General features: G+C 47.7%; 1 protein-coding gene across 1 annotated transcript in view; it reads left to right on the top strand.

Moving 5' to 3' along the window:
• The window catches only part of lrp1bb (low density lipoprotein receptor-related protein 1Bb), a 228,399-nt gene that overhangs the window by 136,083 nt on the left and 77,643 nt on the right, over positions 1-14,673 (top strand). Inside the window, exons 26-32 of the mRNA XM_056579905.1 lie at positions 1,333-1,497; positions 1,767-2,011; positions 6,681-6,812; positions 7,798-8,025; positions 8,708-8,882; positions 9,498-9,592; positions 11,098-11,247. Coding sequence (XP_056435880.1) covers positions 1,333-1,497; positions 1,767-2,011; positions 6,681-6,812; positions 7,798-8,025; positions 8,708-8,882; positions 9,498-9,592; positions 11,098-11,247 — 1,190 coding nt within the window. The remainder of the gene's footprint in view (positions 1-1,332; positions 1,498-1,766; positions 2,012-6,680; positions 6,813-7,797; positions 8,026-8,707; positions 8,883-9,497; positions 9,593-11,097; positions 11,248-14,673) is intronic.

Genomic DNA, 14,673 nt, shown 5'->3' on the forward strand with positions numbered 1-14,673 from the left:
AGTTCCATTCACAACGCTAATCGCTAACTGCTAGCGCGCTTTCCCTCGTATCGACGGTGCGTCATTGCCCTGCTTAGGAGACTGCTGTCTGGTTGTTAAGACCATGGATTCTCATTTAACGGAGAGTAGCGGGAAAGATGGCTTGTGATGGAACGTTACATTAAATGGAGCACGGAAAGTCTTAGCGTTTTTTCAAATCAATGAAGCGCTGTTCGATGTGTTGGCATTGCTAATGGTGTTTGAATTAGCAACCTGCGCACGCACCCAGTCCAACGCTGATCTCTAATATTTAGACGATGGCTACATACAGCAGCCCACCGACGAGGATTAATGGACGCTTTTGGTGGCTAAAGGCACAATTCCATCGCAGGGCTATGATTCTAATGTAATTACTTGAATCCACTCAAAGGAGTTTGTAATTGATCATAGGACGCGCCCATCCAAAAGATACCGCAATCGATCCGGACAAGAATAGTTCTGTTATCGTCAGCGTGTGATGTAAACCCCGGCCTGGCCGCACTGGCTCCTGCCCCTCCCGCTGAGGAAAGTCAGAACGACTCGATGTTAATGTCGCAGCGGTGGTGGTGGTCAACGCAGTGACAGTGTCGCTTTTCATGCTTCGGTGAGCTGTGAAGAGTCATAAAAAGCAAAGCAGATGGCCTCCCTCTCCTGGCCAGCATCACAGATGTTGAGGGATAATGCCGGCCAGCCCGACACTGTCCCTCAACTTGTTTATAGGCCCTCTTACAACCGCACTGTGTGCAATTACTCTGTGGTGCGGCGTAATTGTGTTGACACAGCAGTGAATAATGACTGACCCGCCTGCCGTCAGGTGTGGCTTCCCTGGGATTGATTGAGGCGTGCGATCAAAGGGGCTTTGCATGGATTTCCGCTGTGCGAATTTATTTTTTGGGTTCTTTGAAGAAAAGATTATGAATGAAGCGGAGGAATGTGCATGGATGAGGATGGTCCATTATTGCAGGCCCTTGAGAAATGTGTGCACTTTTTTTCGGAGTGTGCCTGTCCTTTTGAGGAGCAAGTAATAATGTCAGGCTGACCTTTCTGTCTCTCTCTCTCTCTTCCTCACTCTCTCTCTCTCTGTCCGTCTCCCTCTTTCTCCTTCTCTCTCTGTCTTTCTCTCTCTATCTTTCTGTGTCTCTCTCCCTCCTCCTCCGTCGCTCTCTCTCCCTCCTACTCTATCTCTCTCTCTCTCTTTCCTTATTTTTCTCTCTCTCTCTCTCTCTCTCTCTCTCTCTCTCTCTCTCTCTCTCTCTCTCTCTCTCTCTCTCTCTCTCTCTGTTTCCTTGCTGCGTTCTACGGGGGCTGCTCAAGGATCCTCTTCTGGACAGACTGGGACGCCACCTTCCCCCGCATCGAGGCGGCCTCAATGAGCGGCGAAGGCCGCCACATTGTGTTCAAGGACATGGAGATCGGGGCCTGGCCCAACGGACTGACCCTGGACCACCTGGAGAAGAGGATTGTCTGGACCGACGCACGGTACGCCGCGCAGGGGGTCCTCATGCAGGCGCTCGGGCGCTAGCACGAATGCGCGTTCTCCTCGAGCTGGCGCCCGGGCGCTAGCTCTCGGCTAGCTCTGGCGCTAGCTCGGGTGCTAGCTCTCGCTTACTCTGTCGCCAGTTCTCGGCTAGCTCAAGAAGAACACGCATTTGTTTCAATGCGATTTTGTTGAGGTTTTCTTTAAAGAAAAAGACTGTTGTCACGCAATTAGACAGGGAATTTTGTGGATTTGCTTTTTTTCCGAGCAGCTCCGACGCCATATACTCGGCGCTGTACGACGGCACGGGCGTCATCGAGATCCTGCGCGGACACGAGTACCTCTCGCACCCCTTCGCCGTGTCGCTGTTTGGGGGCAGCGTGTACTGGACGGACTGGAGGACCAACACCCTGGCCCGGGCCAACAAGTGGACGGGCGCCAACGTGACGGTGATCCAGAAGACCAGCGCGCAGCCCTTCGACCTGCAGATCTTCCACCCCAGTCGTCAGCCCCAGGGTAGGAGGAGCTCCATGTGTCTCCCCAACCCCCCCACCAAATGCTTTTTAATTTTTTGGTTTGTTGTAATGGTGTGTTCGAGGTGCCTCGTACACCATCCGCCCGACTTGCTCTTGCCGTCGTTGTTTGACGACTCGCGCGGTCAACCTCACTGAATCGGTGGACTCTCAGAATCCAGAGTGGGAACGACCCAAAGGGGGCGTGCCTCGAAGAAGTGGCGCAAGAAAGCTGAGACTTCACACTTTGAAACTCGTGCGGGTGTTGTGTACAAGGCATCTCGAACACACCATAAGTTGTGTTGTGTTGCTGTGTCAGCCAAAATACTTTTTCTTTTGGGACAGACTACACTATTTTGACTCAGAGGAGTTGCCAAAAAATTGCAAACGCTGTCCATCTAGCGAAAAGAAAGAGGAAATGCTTGGGACAGTAATGTATGTTTTTTTTAGTTGTATAATTGAATCCGAGCATCTGTCATCAGCAGCCAATGCTACGTTCGGTCGGTGGGAGTAGGAAGCTAATTTATCCCACTAACTGTGGACAAATTTCGCCCAGGCTACAAGGCAAACCATTGGATATCGTATGATGCAGCATTGTTTTTTGAACCTCAATCCCTTGTCGCAAGGAGCAAAAAAAGGAGAGGGGGGGGGGGGGGGGGGGGGTAGGGGGGTACAATAGATTTAATTTCAGCTCCTGGCTATGTCCTTATTGGAGCTGTCAATCACACAGCTCTGCAGTGCGTTCACAATGAGCTGGTGGCTGAGTGATTGCGAAAGGTGTTCATGCAGAGAATTAGCTTGCATTACTGCTGCCTCTGAATGTCTGCTCCCCCCCCCCCCCCCCCCCCCCCCCCCCCGACTGTCCAAATTTGTCTAATTGGTCCAAGCTAATGTATCAAGCTATTTAAAAAATTAATTAAAGAAGAGTGGCCAACATGAATGAGTGGAGCAGCGTAATGGGAGCCTGGCGGGTTATTCCACAGCATCAAAGATGATGATGCGTGTGTGTGTGAGTGTGTGTATGTGTGTGCATGTGGGTGGCGAAGAATTTAAGTACAGAAACCAGCCATTAATCAAAGCAATTAAAAAATACACGAGTGCATTGTGATTACTGAAGCTATGTAAAATATACAGCATTCATCCTTTTTTTTGGGTGCTTGTTAAATTTTTTTATCCTCTGTAATGGATCCTTTCCTTTGAGTCTGTCTCGGCAGGACAGTTACTCAGTGTTGTAGGAACTGAGCCTACATTTCATGGTACAAAAGCTACAGCTTGCTACAGATACTCTGCTTGACAGATGGCCTCCATGTATTACAGCCAATTCCCCACCCCCCCCCCCATATTCGAGCAGATCAGCTTGCATGTCACCCCTGCCAAAATTAGATTAATAGCCTGGAATCTGTTTTCATTCATTGTTAAATGTCCTGGTAATCCTATTCTAAAAACAGAAAAAATAAAGGAAAATGATGGATATTTGCAAAGCAAACGTACCAAAAGGACATGTTGGAGCTTGTGTGCAGCCGTCGCCCAGGAGCGGCTGGCTTGGGGGTCTGGGACCACCTGGTTCTGTGCTCTTGTCTGTTTTACATCCGTGCCTCCGCACCCAGTGCCAAGACTCTCAGGCCTACTGCAGATGGAAGCCACCCGGCCGTAGAGCGCCGTCATTACGTACTGTAGGTAGCCATGTTTGCGTCTACTCTGCAGTCCTCGGATGACGCGGGAGTGTGACCTCACCACGTCTCCCTTCCCCGTATCTGCCTCCCCTCCCTTCCCCTTCCACTGCTCTGCCGCACGAGTGTGGGCGCAATTAGTGGAAGATCCCTTTAAGGAGCCGGCAAGCACACTTTTTTAATCCTGTTGGGAAGTGGTGACCGGGAGGGTGACGGAGGCGTAGTATGAGGGTGGATACCCCCCCCCCCCCCCCCGGACCACCCTGCTGGTGACCTGCGGGATGGAGAGGGTGAAGTGTGTATGGGAGGATGAGGGCTGGAGTGGGTAACAGGTGCCAGCTGTGGAGATTCACTAAAGGCGTCAACAGCTGGAGACACGCCACCGCAGCTGGAAGCTGGGTGATTTTATTTTGTTTTTCATATTTTGTGTGTATAATGTGGTTATGAATTGAGGTGGCCGTGCCAGTTATTAGATTACACTGAGGGGATGCCAGGTCGGCAAAATAGAATGAGAAATAATTGGTTGGTTATATTCCAAGTATAGCACGTTGTAAACAAAGAATAAAAAATAAAATGGCCATTTTCATAGCAAATCTGGAAACAACTCAATCAGGGTTCAAGCATCAGCATCTGATTAACTATGTCATAACATTTGTAGGACCACTTTTAACACACATATTAGCTTTTCTATTTTCATTCCATTTCGATAGGGTAAGGATGGAGTTTTCAACACAAGTAGAATAAATAGTCATTGTTTCAATCCACACTGTGTATACTGGCCACTGTTGAAATACAGATATTTCAATCCCATTCTGAAAGCTTCACCAACTTGCAAATTAGTTTATCTGTGGAGGAATATCTCCATAATGAAACAGGAAACTGTTATTGGCCTAACTCCAGCCATTTCAGTTTTGGGTTTTCCAGCAATGTGTATTATCTGCCCAGAAGTTCTGTTATAACCTAGTAGGACTGCTGGATCCAAGATTAGTCATTACCAAACAGCATTACATTCGTCAAAAGCCAGGGAGTTCTGGAAGGATTCATTAGGCTGACACTATTGCATCCCTGGTCACAGCCATGTTTGCAATTTGACTTGGATTGGCTGGTGAGGAGGAATGATGATAATCCAGGCCAGATTTCTTCACACACACACACACACACACACACACACACACACACACACACACACACACACACACACACACACACACACACACACACACACACACACACACACACACACACACACACACACACACACACACACACACACACACACACACACACACTTATAATGTATATTGTTAACAACATTGTGAACAAGCGTGGGTGGTGCTGGCTGGCAGTGGGGAGGAGAAAATACATGGTAATTGTGTCTGCAGTAGCATTACAGCAAATATAATAGTCTTCTAAACAAATAAGAATAGTAAATACGGTCCCTCCTTGGGAAGACACACATTGAATACTAAGCACTGCTTTCTTCCCTGGCCCGAGACTGTCTGAATATACCATTTTGTGAAAGACCATGAGTGTGTTTGTATGAGTTGCAACGTTTGTAACGCTCATGTTTTGTCGCTCTTTTCATCGCAGTGCTTGGGTGGCAGTGATGTTCATGCTACAGCCAGTGTCATAATAATGGGAACCTTAGAAAGCAGACCTTGGTTGACTTCAAGGAGTCTTTGATCTGCTAAAACCAAATGTGCTGTTCAACCAGCCATCAATATTTAGATAGAGTGTTTTGTCTTTTTCTTTCTCGTATCTGAGGACAATATAACATAGCCTTGGAAATTGAAGCTGGTCCCCAACTATTCATTCAGGCTCTGCCCAAAATTAAATAAACTTGGGCTTGCCGGACTTTAAGAACTTTGCTAGGATAGAGGCTTTGGAGCAAATTTAATCTGTGAGAGAAATATTATTTAATTCCTTGGATGATCTGTTATAAAGTAGGATTGTGTGGGAATTGGTGCTCTTCAAATATCTTGCTACCACAAGAACACTGAGCTAAAACCCAATGTCAACATCACAGAACTGGTTATACCAATTGAAAAATTTGTTGGGAAATATTTTCTAGGGAAATTGTTGGCAGTGTAAGATTGTATATATTGAGGTTATACATTTGAGGCCTTTTGACAATAACTGTGACGAGGAAATTAGAAAAAAACAACCTGGTTTCTTCTAAGTGCATGCCGAAGCTACCACAGGTCTCCTTTGTGTGTTGTTCTTCTTCCTGAATCTGTTTGATCTTGTCATGGAGATTAATTGGAAGCTCATTCGCAAGGTTATGCCTCGATTTAAGCTGATGGATAATCTGTTGCAATCGCCACGATAAATGGTGTTAATGCCGCTGCGGTGGAGTAAGTGTTTCTGCCGAAATTACAGGGATACTCTCAGTTATTTATATTTTTGAACATCGCCTTTGAGGAAAGCTCTGGCCTTGTCTGCTAACTGCGTGTTTTTACATTTCCTTTTAATCACTATCTTGCATGGCTACAAGTTGACGTAAGTGTTAAGGGTTTTCATTTTTTCCGAGTTCAAAACTAGGCCTGGGTTAAAATACTGTCGGGAGCGAGTGAGAGTGCTCCTTGGAGTGACGCAATTTGTGGAGGACCATAAAACAACATGTGGCCAAAGCTTTTAGTCCATATGCATGTATTGATCCTCCCTTTTCTTCTCTGGCAGCCCGCCTTTTCTTTGCTATTCGTGGGGGTTTTAAGGAGCATTCTCAGGTTTTCACTTGACTTTTTTCTTCATTTTTCCTCGTCCATCCATTTCCCTCCTGCCTCGATTCCATCCCCTCTCCCTTCTCTTTAGTTCACCCTTTGTTCCCTTGCAGGGAACAAAGGGTGTAGGAGTATATGCGGGGTTGCAGGAGTATATGCGTTCTCCTGCGTTGACCTCTTTCAAAGGCACACAGTTAGAGACAGGAAACCAATCAATGGAATCAAAATCATGAAAGAGACCTATAGGCGCCTAACTCACAATCTGCGTTTCTCGCCCCTCCAGCGACCAATCCGTGCGAGGCGAACGAGGGCCGTGGCCCCTGCTCGCACCTGTGCCTCATCAGCTACAACCGCACGGCATCCTGCACGTGTCCACACCTCATGAAGCTGGCGCCTGACCAGCTGTCGTGCTTCGGTGAGTTAGCAGGGATGGGCGGTGGTGGTTTGACTTCCAAAAACACGGACCTGCTGTGAATGCATCGTCACGGTGTGGAGGGCGTGTGAACCCCTTGTCCCTGGAGTTCTCCTCTCACAACGTAACGATTGGAACGGGATCCTAAAAACAAGCGTTATCCGAAAGGGAGAGGGGCGGGACTTGCGAGTATGCTTGGGAGGGAGCTGTATATGTTTTCCGTTACATGGGTTGAGCAGCAAGAGAGAGGGTGGGACTTCCGAGCATGCTTGACAGGGAGCTTTGTGTGTTGCAGTTGCATGGGTTTAGCAGCGAGAAGGAAGGGCGGGACTATCAGTTACATGGTTTTAGCAGTGAGAGAGAGGGCGTGACTTCCGAGCATGCTTGGGAGGAAGCTATGTGTTTCAGTTACATGGGTTAAGCAGCGAGAAGGAAGGGCGGGACTATCAGTTACATGGTTTTAGCAGTTTTACCAGAGAGGGCGGGACTTTCAATAGTTTCAACTGACTAGTGTCCACTTATTAGACGTTTTCCTGATATTAAGTAATTCAAAGAATAAAGACCCAGTTATATTATTTCAGTACCCAAAAGAGCCGAAGTATTTGTACTCCCCGGCTATAGATTTATTTTAATACCTTTTTGATATTCCCCTACAAAATTATGTGACAGTCGTATCCAGCTCATGAATAACTAGAGACGTCATTAGCATTATTTAGCATATTAATAATGGCTCTGACATTTAAATGTACGCGGCGGCGGGGCAGGCTTTGATACAAATCTGAATTTGCGCCGCGTTATTAATGTCGCCATCAACCGCTAAAAGTGATCACCAACATTTTAGCCCTTTCTAACTTTTATTTGGAAAAGGAAAACAATGACCGCCGACATCGTCTCGGCCACTGTTATTTTGTTAAAATATTATCGGCGAGGACACTCCCTGCGCTAACAACTTTTTAATAAACAATTTTTTCATTTAACGGTTCCCCAGCGCTGAAGAAGTTCCTGCTGTACGTGCGGCGCTCTGAGATCCGCGGCGTGGACATGGACGACCCGTACATGAACGTGATGACGGCGCTGACGGTGCCGGACATCGACGACGTGACGGTGGTGGACTACGACGCGCAGGAGGAGCGCATCTACTGGGCCGACGTCAAGACGCAGACCATCAAGAGGGCCTTCATCAACGGCACGCAGCTGGAGACCGTCATCTCGGGAGGTACCGTGCATCCACGCGGCACGCACGCTCCCAGACAGACGCACCGAGAACGCAGCCATGCATGAAAGCACACACGCACACACACGCGTGACACACACCGATAATGCACCGACACGAACACACGCACACACCACATCAATAACGCACAAAGAGGCGCACACACATGGGCACACACACCAGCAACACGCACACACACCCTCAAACACACACACACATACTCACTCTCACACACACCACTCAAACACACATGCATACAAGCACAGCAAAAACAAAATACATCATACAATAAATGTAAATATTCAAATTTATGGTTAAATATAACATGCAGCACTGAAAGGAAGGAGGGAAGAACTAATGTTTCTATTGTTATTGCGTCTGATCGCACACAGTGACTTACTGCTATATTTTCAGACCCATAATTACCCATTTGAGCAAAGCAAGCTAATTGATAGCGGTGTCATCTCGCATAAACAACCAGCATTTGTGCGTTTGTGTCTCTGTGTCTGCGTGTGTGTATCTGTGTCTGTGTGTGTGTATGTGTGTCTTGAGTCTGTGCACGCATGGCACAGACGCTCGGTTAATCAAGGCAACTGAATGTATCTGATGTCCCATCTTCTTGCAGTGACACACCACTCCTCCCCCCCCCCCCCCCCCCCTTCTCTCACTCCCCCCTCCCCCCCAGACATAGTGAACTGCCGCGGCCTGGCGCTGGACTGGCTGTCCAGGAACTTGTACTGGCTCAGCACGGAGAACGATGAGTCACAGATCAATGTGGCGCGTCTGGACGGCTCCCTGAAGACCTCCGTGGTCCACGGCATCGATAAGCCCCGGTGTCTGGTGGTGCACCCCGCCAAAGGGTGAGTGGATTAGAGGGGTGTGCGGCTCGCTCGGGCCCCGCCCCGGGCTGTGTGCATAGCCTTAAATGAGGGGAATTAAAGACCTGCGGATTGAAAGCTAAGGAAAGTCATGAGGTCCAGGCGAGTAAGAAATAAACTAAGACGGGTCAAGACAGGAATATTTTTTTTGTGTTTCGTGTTTCGAAGTAGTGTGATGCCTCAAAGGGCGTTGAACCAAGGTGTCAATGTTGGGGTGTTTCGCCGGTGTGGGCCGTTTAAAAACCCGTGCTCCGCTTTCAAGCCAACTGTCGTTTTAATCTGTGTTGTCTTGCTGCTTTTTTGACAAGCTATGTTCTGCGTGCTGACGTCAATTCAAGGGTCCGTTTCCCAAAGCTCCCTGGGGTTTTTGTTCAGCCCCAGGCAGTTTGGTTCTTTTGTGGGGCGGTGTTTGTCTTTACTTTAGGGTTTACAAAAAGCAGCAGTACATTAGCTTCGACGGCCCCTTCTTTGTGTACTTCTTGCATGCTAATTGGAGGCAACATGCCGTGACATTCATTAACTATGCATAACACCTTGAGGAAAGCTTGTGCCTGGAATGTTTGCTAACCGGGCTCTTATTTCGTTCTCCAAACACAGGAAAATCTATTGGACCGACGGCAACACCATCAACATGGCCCACATGGACGGCAGCAACAGCAAGGTTCTCCATCAGAACCAGAGGGAGCCAGTGGGTCAGTGGGCCTTTTGACGATCGATTGATTGTTCGCTTGATTGTTGTGGAAATCAACCTTGTAATTTGTCAGCGAAGTGGGTGCCGCTTCATTATTTTGCTTTTCAACATATTGAAATGAAAAGTCTAAGTGTGTGAACGCTCTCCCCTTGCGAGATGGATCTATATCTGTGTGTGCGAGCAGTTTCGGTTCAAAGATGGAAAAATGAAGTGTGCACGTCTCTCCATCTTGAGCAGTTGTTGTCTCTCACACACACACACACACACACATGTACACACACAGACACACACACACACAGACACACACACACGCACACACGTGTACACACACACACACACACACACACACACACACACACACACACACACACACACACACACACACACACACACACACACATGTACGAGCACACACACACACACACACACACACACACACACACACACACACACACACACGCACAAACACACACACCTCAAGGTCAAGTTCTCCCTTTCACTTTCACAGGCAAAGCGAGCCGCCTGTTCCGCTGCATTTCCTCCCCCTCTCCTGGGCCCGTCAGCAATCCAGATAGCAGGAGTGTAGTGGTGGTGGTGGGGGGGGGGGGGGGAATATGGCTCGCCATATTTCACCGGCTTCATTTATGATTATGGGACGAACCCGGGGACAAGAGTAAATTAATGGCGCGTTGTGACTGTGAATCTGCCAAAGATAAATCCAGCACGCGGACGGGAGACGTCAAGACATGCACAATTGAAATCGCTTCCAGTCGCCAACGCCAGTCGATGCATTCCGTCAACAACAAAAAATGAGGTCCGTAGGGGGGGAATGGATTTGAGAGTAGTCATCGGCTGGATGGATGGATTATTGACGTTGCCGGCTAGGGGTCACATAGAGACGTTGGCTCTAGAGGAGCGCCTGCCGAAGGAGCTGGGACACCACCACACACCGCCCCTATATATATATGAACATAGAAATATATATGTGTATTGGCCTAATACTTAGTTTACAACATTTACCCTACATGTTCTGGACAATGGATTCTGGGTTAAAACCATGGTTGGTTTATGTCATATGTGTCAGAAAATAATTAAAGTAGACTGATAGACTGACTGATCAGTTAGAAGTTTGTTCTTTATTATTTTTCTGTTTTCTCTGCAGAGCTCATCTGCTAGTTAGGGACGACGACTACTTGTATCTCTGAATTTACTAACACAGACTGTTACATTATTCACCTAAAAGTGACTTGAGGAAGTGATCGACTTTGTTGCAGCGGTGTACAGAGAATAAAATGCGATTGATCTCAACCCTAAAATAAAAAAACGAAAACAAGAAGACCATCCGGCTGCATTCAACCGCCCACCTACTTTCCTTTCATTCCCCCCCCCGTCATCCACACACACCACACCGACACAAACACACACGTGTCTCCCGACACGACTCATGCTCACCAGCCGCCGACAACACCCTTCCCTCTCCGTGTGTCTCCCCCCCCCCACTTCCAGGCCTGTCGTTCGACTACGCAGCCAGCAAGCTGTACTGGATCAGCTCCGCCAACGGCACCATCAACAGGTGCAACCTGGACGGCAGCGGACTGGAGGTGCTGGAGGCCGTGAAGAAGGAGCTGGCCAGGGGCACCGCTCTGGCCGTCATGGGTGAGTGCAGCTCGTCGGGCAGAGACCATCACACGTCTCCCTGGTGGATTCGACGGGGAGTGCAGAAAGGGATTAGGTGTAGGCTGGGCTAAGCCGCCGTGGGTAGGGAGGCGTGCAGCCAGGCCTGGCCCTCGCTGGGCTTTGTGGGAAGCGGTCCCGGGTCACGGGGTAATTAAAACACTGTGTGGCGGTGATTGATGATTGGGAGTTGTTTTAATTTTTTCTGACCCCACCGCCGGTAATGAAAAGGGACGTGGGTGGTGTTCATTACGGCTCGTTTGGCGGTATCCGGGCGGAGTCCGATATGCCGGCTGATCCATCAACCGCGAGGTTCATTGAGAAAACTTCCGAAAGGAATCACCCGAGCTGACTTGTGGCAGCCCGGCGATGGGACACACACACACACACACACACACACACACACACACACGCTCACAGACACAAACACACACGCACACACACGATCACTCATACAGCCATTTAGATTTGGACATGAGTAGAGAATAAAGTGCAATGCGGGCCCAGCAGATGAGAGGGGATCCACCAGAATGTGGCTGTGACTGGCTCCAGATGGCTCCAGAGAGGACGGATCAGTGTGTCTCTTAAGACACTACTTTAGTTTTTTGCCACCACGCAGCATCTGTGTTTTTAATTACATTTTGTATCATGCGTGTTCTTTTTTCTCACTTATTTATTCATAATTTTTTGCAATCGAAAACATTAGAATTAAAAAATGACTGCACCATCCATACTGCTGCAATCTGGAGAATGGGGAGCATGTCGTTGAGTTGTGACAATACATTCAGCTTGCCAGAATTGGTAATTAGTAGGGGAGCGTACATACTGAGCAGTGGCGCTGGGTGTATCTGTGGCTGGGTGTGTGCGTTGTTTTGTGTGTGTACGTCTGCTTGTGTCTTGGAGTCTGTATGTATGCATCTCTTTGTGTGTGTGTGTGTGTGTGTGTGTGTCTGTCCCTCTTTTTTTGTGTGTATGTGCTTGTGTCTTTGTGTGTGTGTGTGTGTGTGCGCGTGTATGCGTGTGTGTCCTTTTGTGTTTGTCTGTGTCTTTGTGTGTGTGCGGGTGTGTGTGTGTGCCTGTATGTCCTTTTGTATGCGTGTGTGTCTGTGTCTTTGTCTGTGCCTGGCTGTGTGTCTTCATGTGTTGATGTGGGTGTGTTTGTCAGCGGTAACCCACCCCCCTCCCCCCGCTGCTGTATTCGATTTTGCTTCATTAAGAAAACAAACAAACACGCAGCAGATAAACAAACAAAGTCACCGGGTCTTGTCGAGGCACGTTATTAACCGTGACAGGTCCTCCTTTACCTTTTGAGGTCGGTGTCAATCAGCCCACACGCAGAGCTTTAATTAGTCTCCCAGTCAAGCCCAACCTCGGGGACACGCCCACTGCACCCCCATTGTCTTAGAAACCTGCGTGTCTCCTACTCTATGCACAACAAAACCACAAAAGCCACTGAGGTATATTGGCTTGTTATCTGATCGGGGCACGGTCAAGTAATTGAGTAGTGGAAAAGCTGGCCTGCTCCCCCCCCCCCCCCCCCCCCCCCCCACACACACACACACACACACACACTCACACACACAGACACACAGAGACGCACACAGACACACAGGCATCAAAGGGACGGAGACTTCATTACAGCGTTTCACAAATGGCGTTCAGAACGCAGGACGACAGGGACTAATGGCTTACCTTCCACGCAGTAGCAGGTACAGCAAAACAAAGGAATGATGTGTTTTAAGTCACCATCCATCACTATTAATGACAGCGTCTTGTTTGTTGGCCCGAATGGCAGCGTGTACCGCGGCATGCCTCCCATATGCCTTGCAAAGCACTGGTCTGAGAGGTTCCCTTGTGTTGTACATATGTGCATACGCATGTGTTTGTTTAGGATATTATCCACCATTAGCTTCAAATACGCTGTAGTCAGCTTGGCTCCCCATGGGGTCCATACGAAGCACATAAGACACGAACCACAGAACAGATCCGGAAAAACAAAATCACTGGATACAATAAACATAATGGAATTGCGACCACATTATCGCAAAACAGCATGAACACATTCAGACATGGTGCGTGTATAGCTGCAGCTTTGTTTTCAAGAGTATTTGGGTAATTGCTGCCCAAAATGCACAAGAATGAAAGGCATATTCAATAAGTGAGATATTGAAAGATTTGTGTGCTTCAATATATAAACACATAGCTGTCTTCTGTGTTTATATGGAGAATGGGGGAAATGTGTTGATATCATTATTAAAACTGTGGCGTGACGAATTAAACTGCATGGTTTCACCACAGTAATGCTGACTTCATGATGATAAAATATTTTGATTTGAAGTTCATTCAAGCAACGGAAAGCTACACTCATGTAGAAGATGTAGTTGTAGAATGGACTATTCGTTTAATGTTAATATGGCTCTTTCTCATTAGGCACCATGTCAGATAGTTAGACTGGCAATTAAATATTCTGCTTCACTGGTATGTGCTGAACAACACAAACCACAAGCCAGATGCACTGATCCTTTCCTAAAAAAACATCAACATTTCTGCGATAGACTCCTCTGGAGGATGGTCATCCATCATCAATAAACACGTGTGTCATATTTATGTGGTCCGAATGCTTTCAGTGTTCTTTAACTGGAGAGCATTGTTTCTCAACCACTGTGATGTTGTTGTTTTTGGTCATTCGTTCCTTGGACTTAAAACACTCAAAAACACTCAAAAATATATAAAAAATTGCCTCACAGTCCGTTTGCTGTTGCACCCTCTGTAGCCAATGTTCTGCGGCGGTCTGACTCAAGATGAATAATCTGTGAAAAAGAGTGTGCCTTTTTTTGGGTTGTATTTTTAAGTATCTGCCTCCTTCTACTTGTGGCGATGCAGTATAAAATGTTGATTTTTCCCATCTCTATGGGTTCGCTGCCCTTTTCCTCTCGATTCGTTTGGCTGCTACCGTGGAGGACATGATATTTTAACCCGAGTATTTGCTCTGCACACCGAATCTCCGACGCTATTCCTCTGCCCGAGTTTTGCCTCACTTCCTTGTACAGCAAGAGGTAATTGTTTTATGCTCTAATCCTAATCAAAGACGGAACACATATTAAACACACTCACAGCATTAGGATTGCGATACGCATACGCAGACAATTATTGTGTGTAGTATAAGTATTATTTGTTTTTGCAAAGAGATTAGCTCATTAGCTCGCTTGCTATCGATAGGCAGCCCATCAATGAGTTTGGTCTCCCGTCTTGGGTCTTGCACCGTAGCGCCAGGGCCAATCAGAGCTATCGAGCATTAATTAAACATCGGTTCCTTATCGCCCAAGCCTATTGGTTTTGATCGATGGGCCCTGTGTTTATAGTGCTCAGGCTCGGTCCGACGTGTCATCCGGTGCAAATAAAGAAAGA

Source organism: Gadus chalcogrammus, chromosome 20 (assembly GCF_026213295.1).
Source record: "Gadus chalcogrammus isolate NIFS_2021 chromosome 20, NIFS_Gcha_1.0, whole genome shotgun sequence".
NCBI lineage: Eukaryota > Metazoa > Chordata > Actinopteri > Gadiformes > Gadidae > Gadus > Gadus chalcogrammus.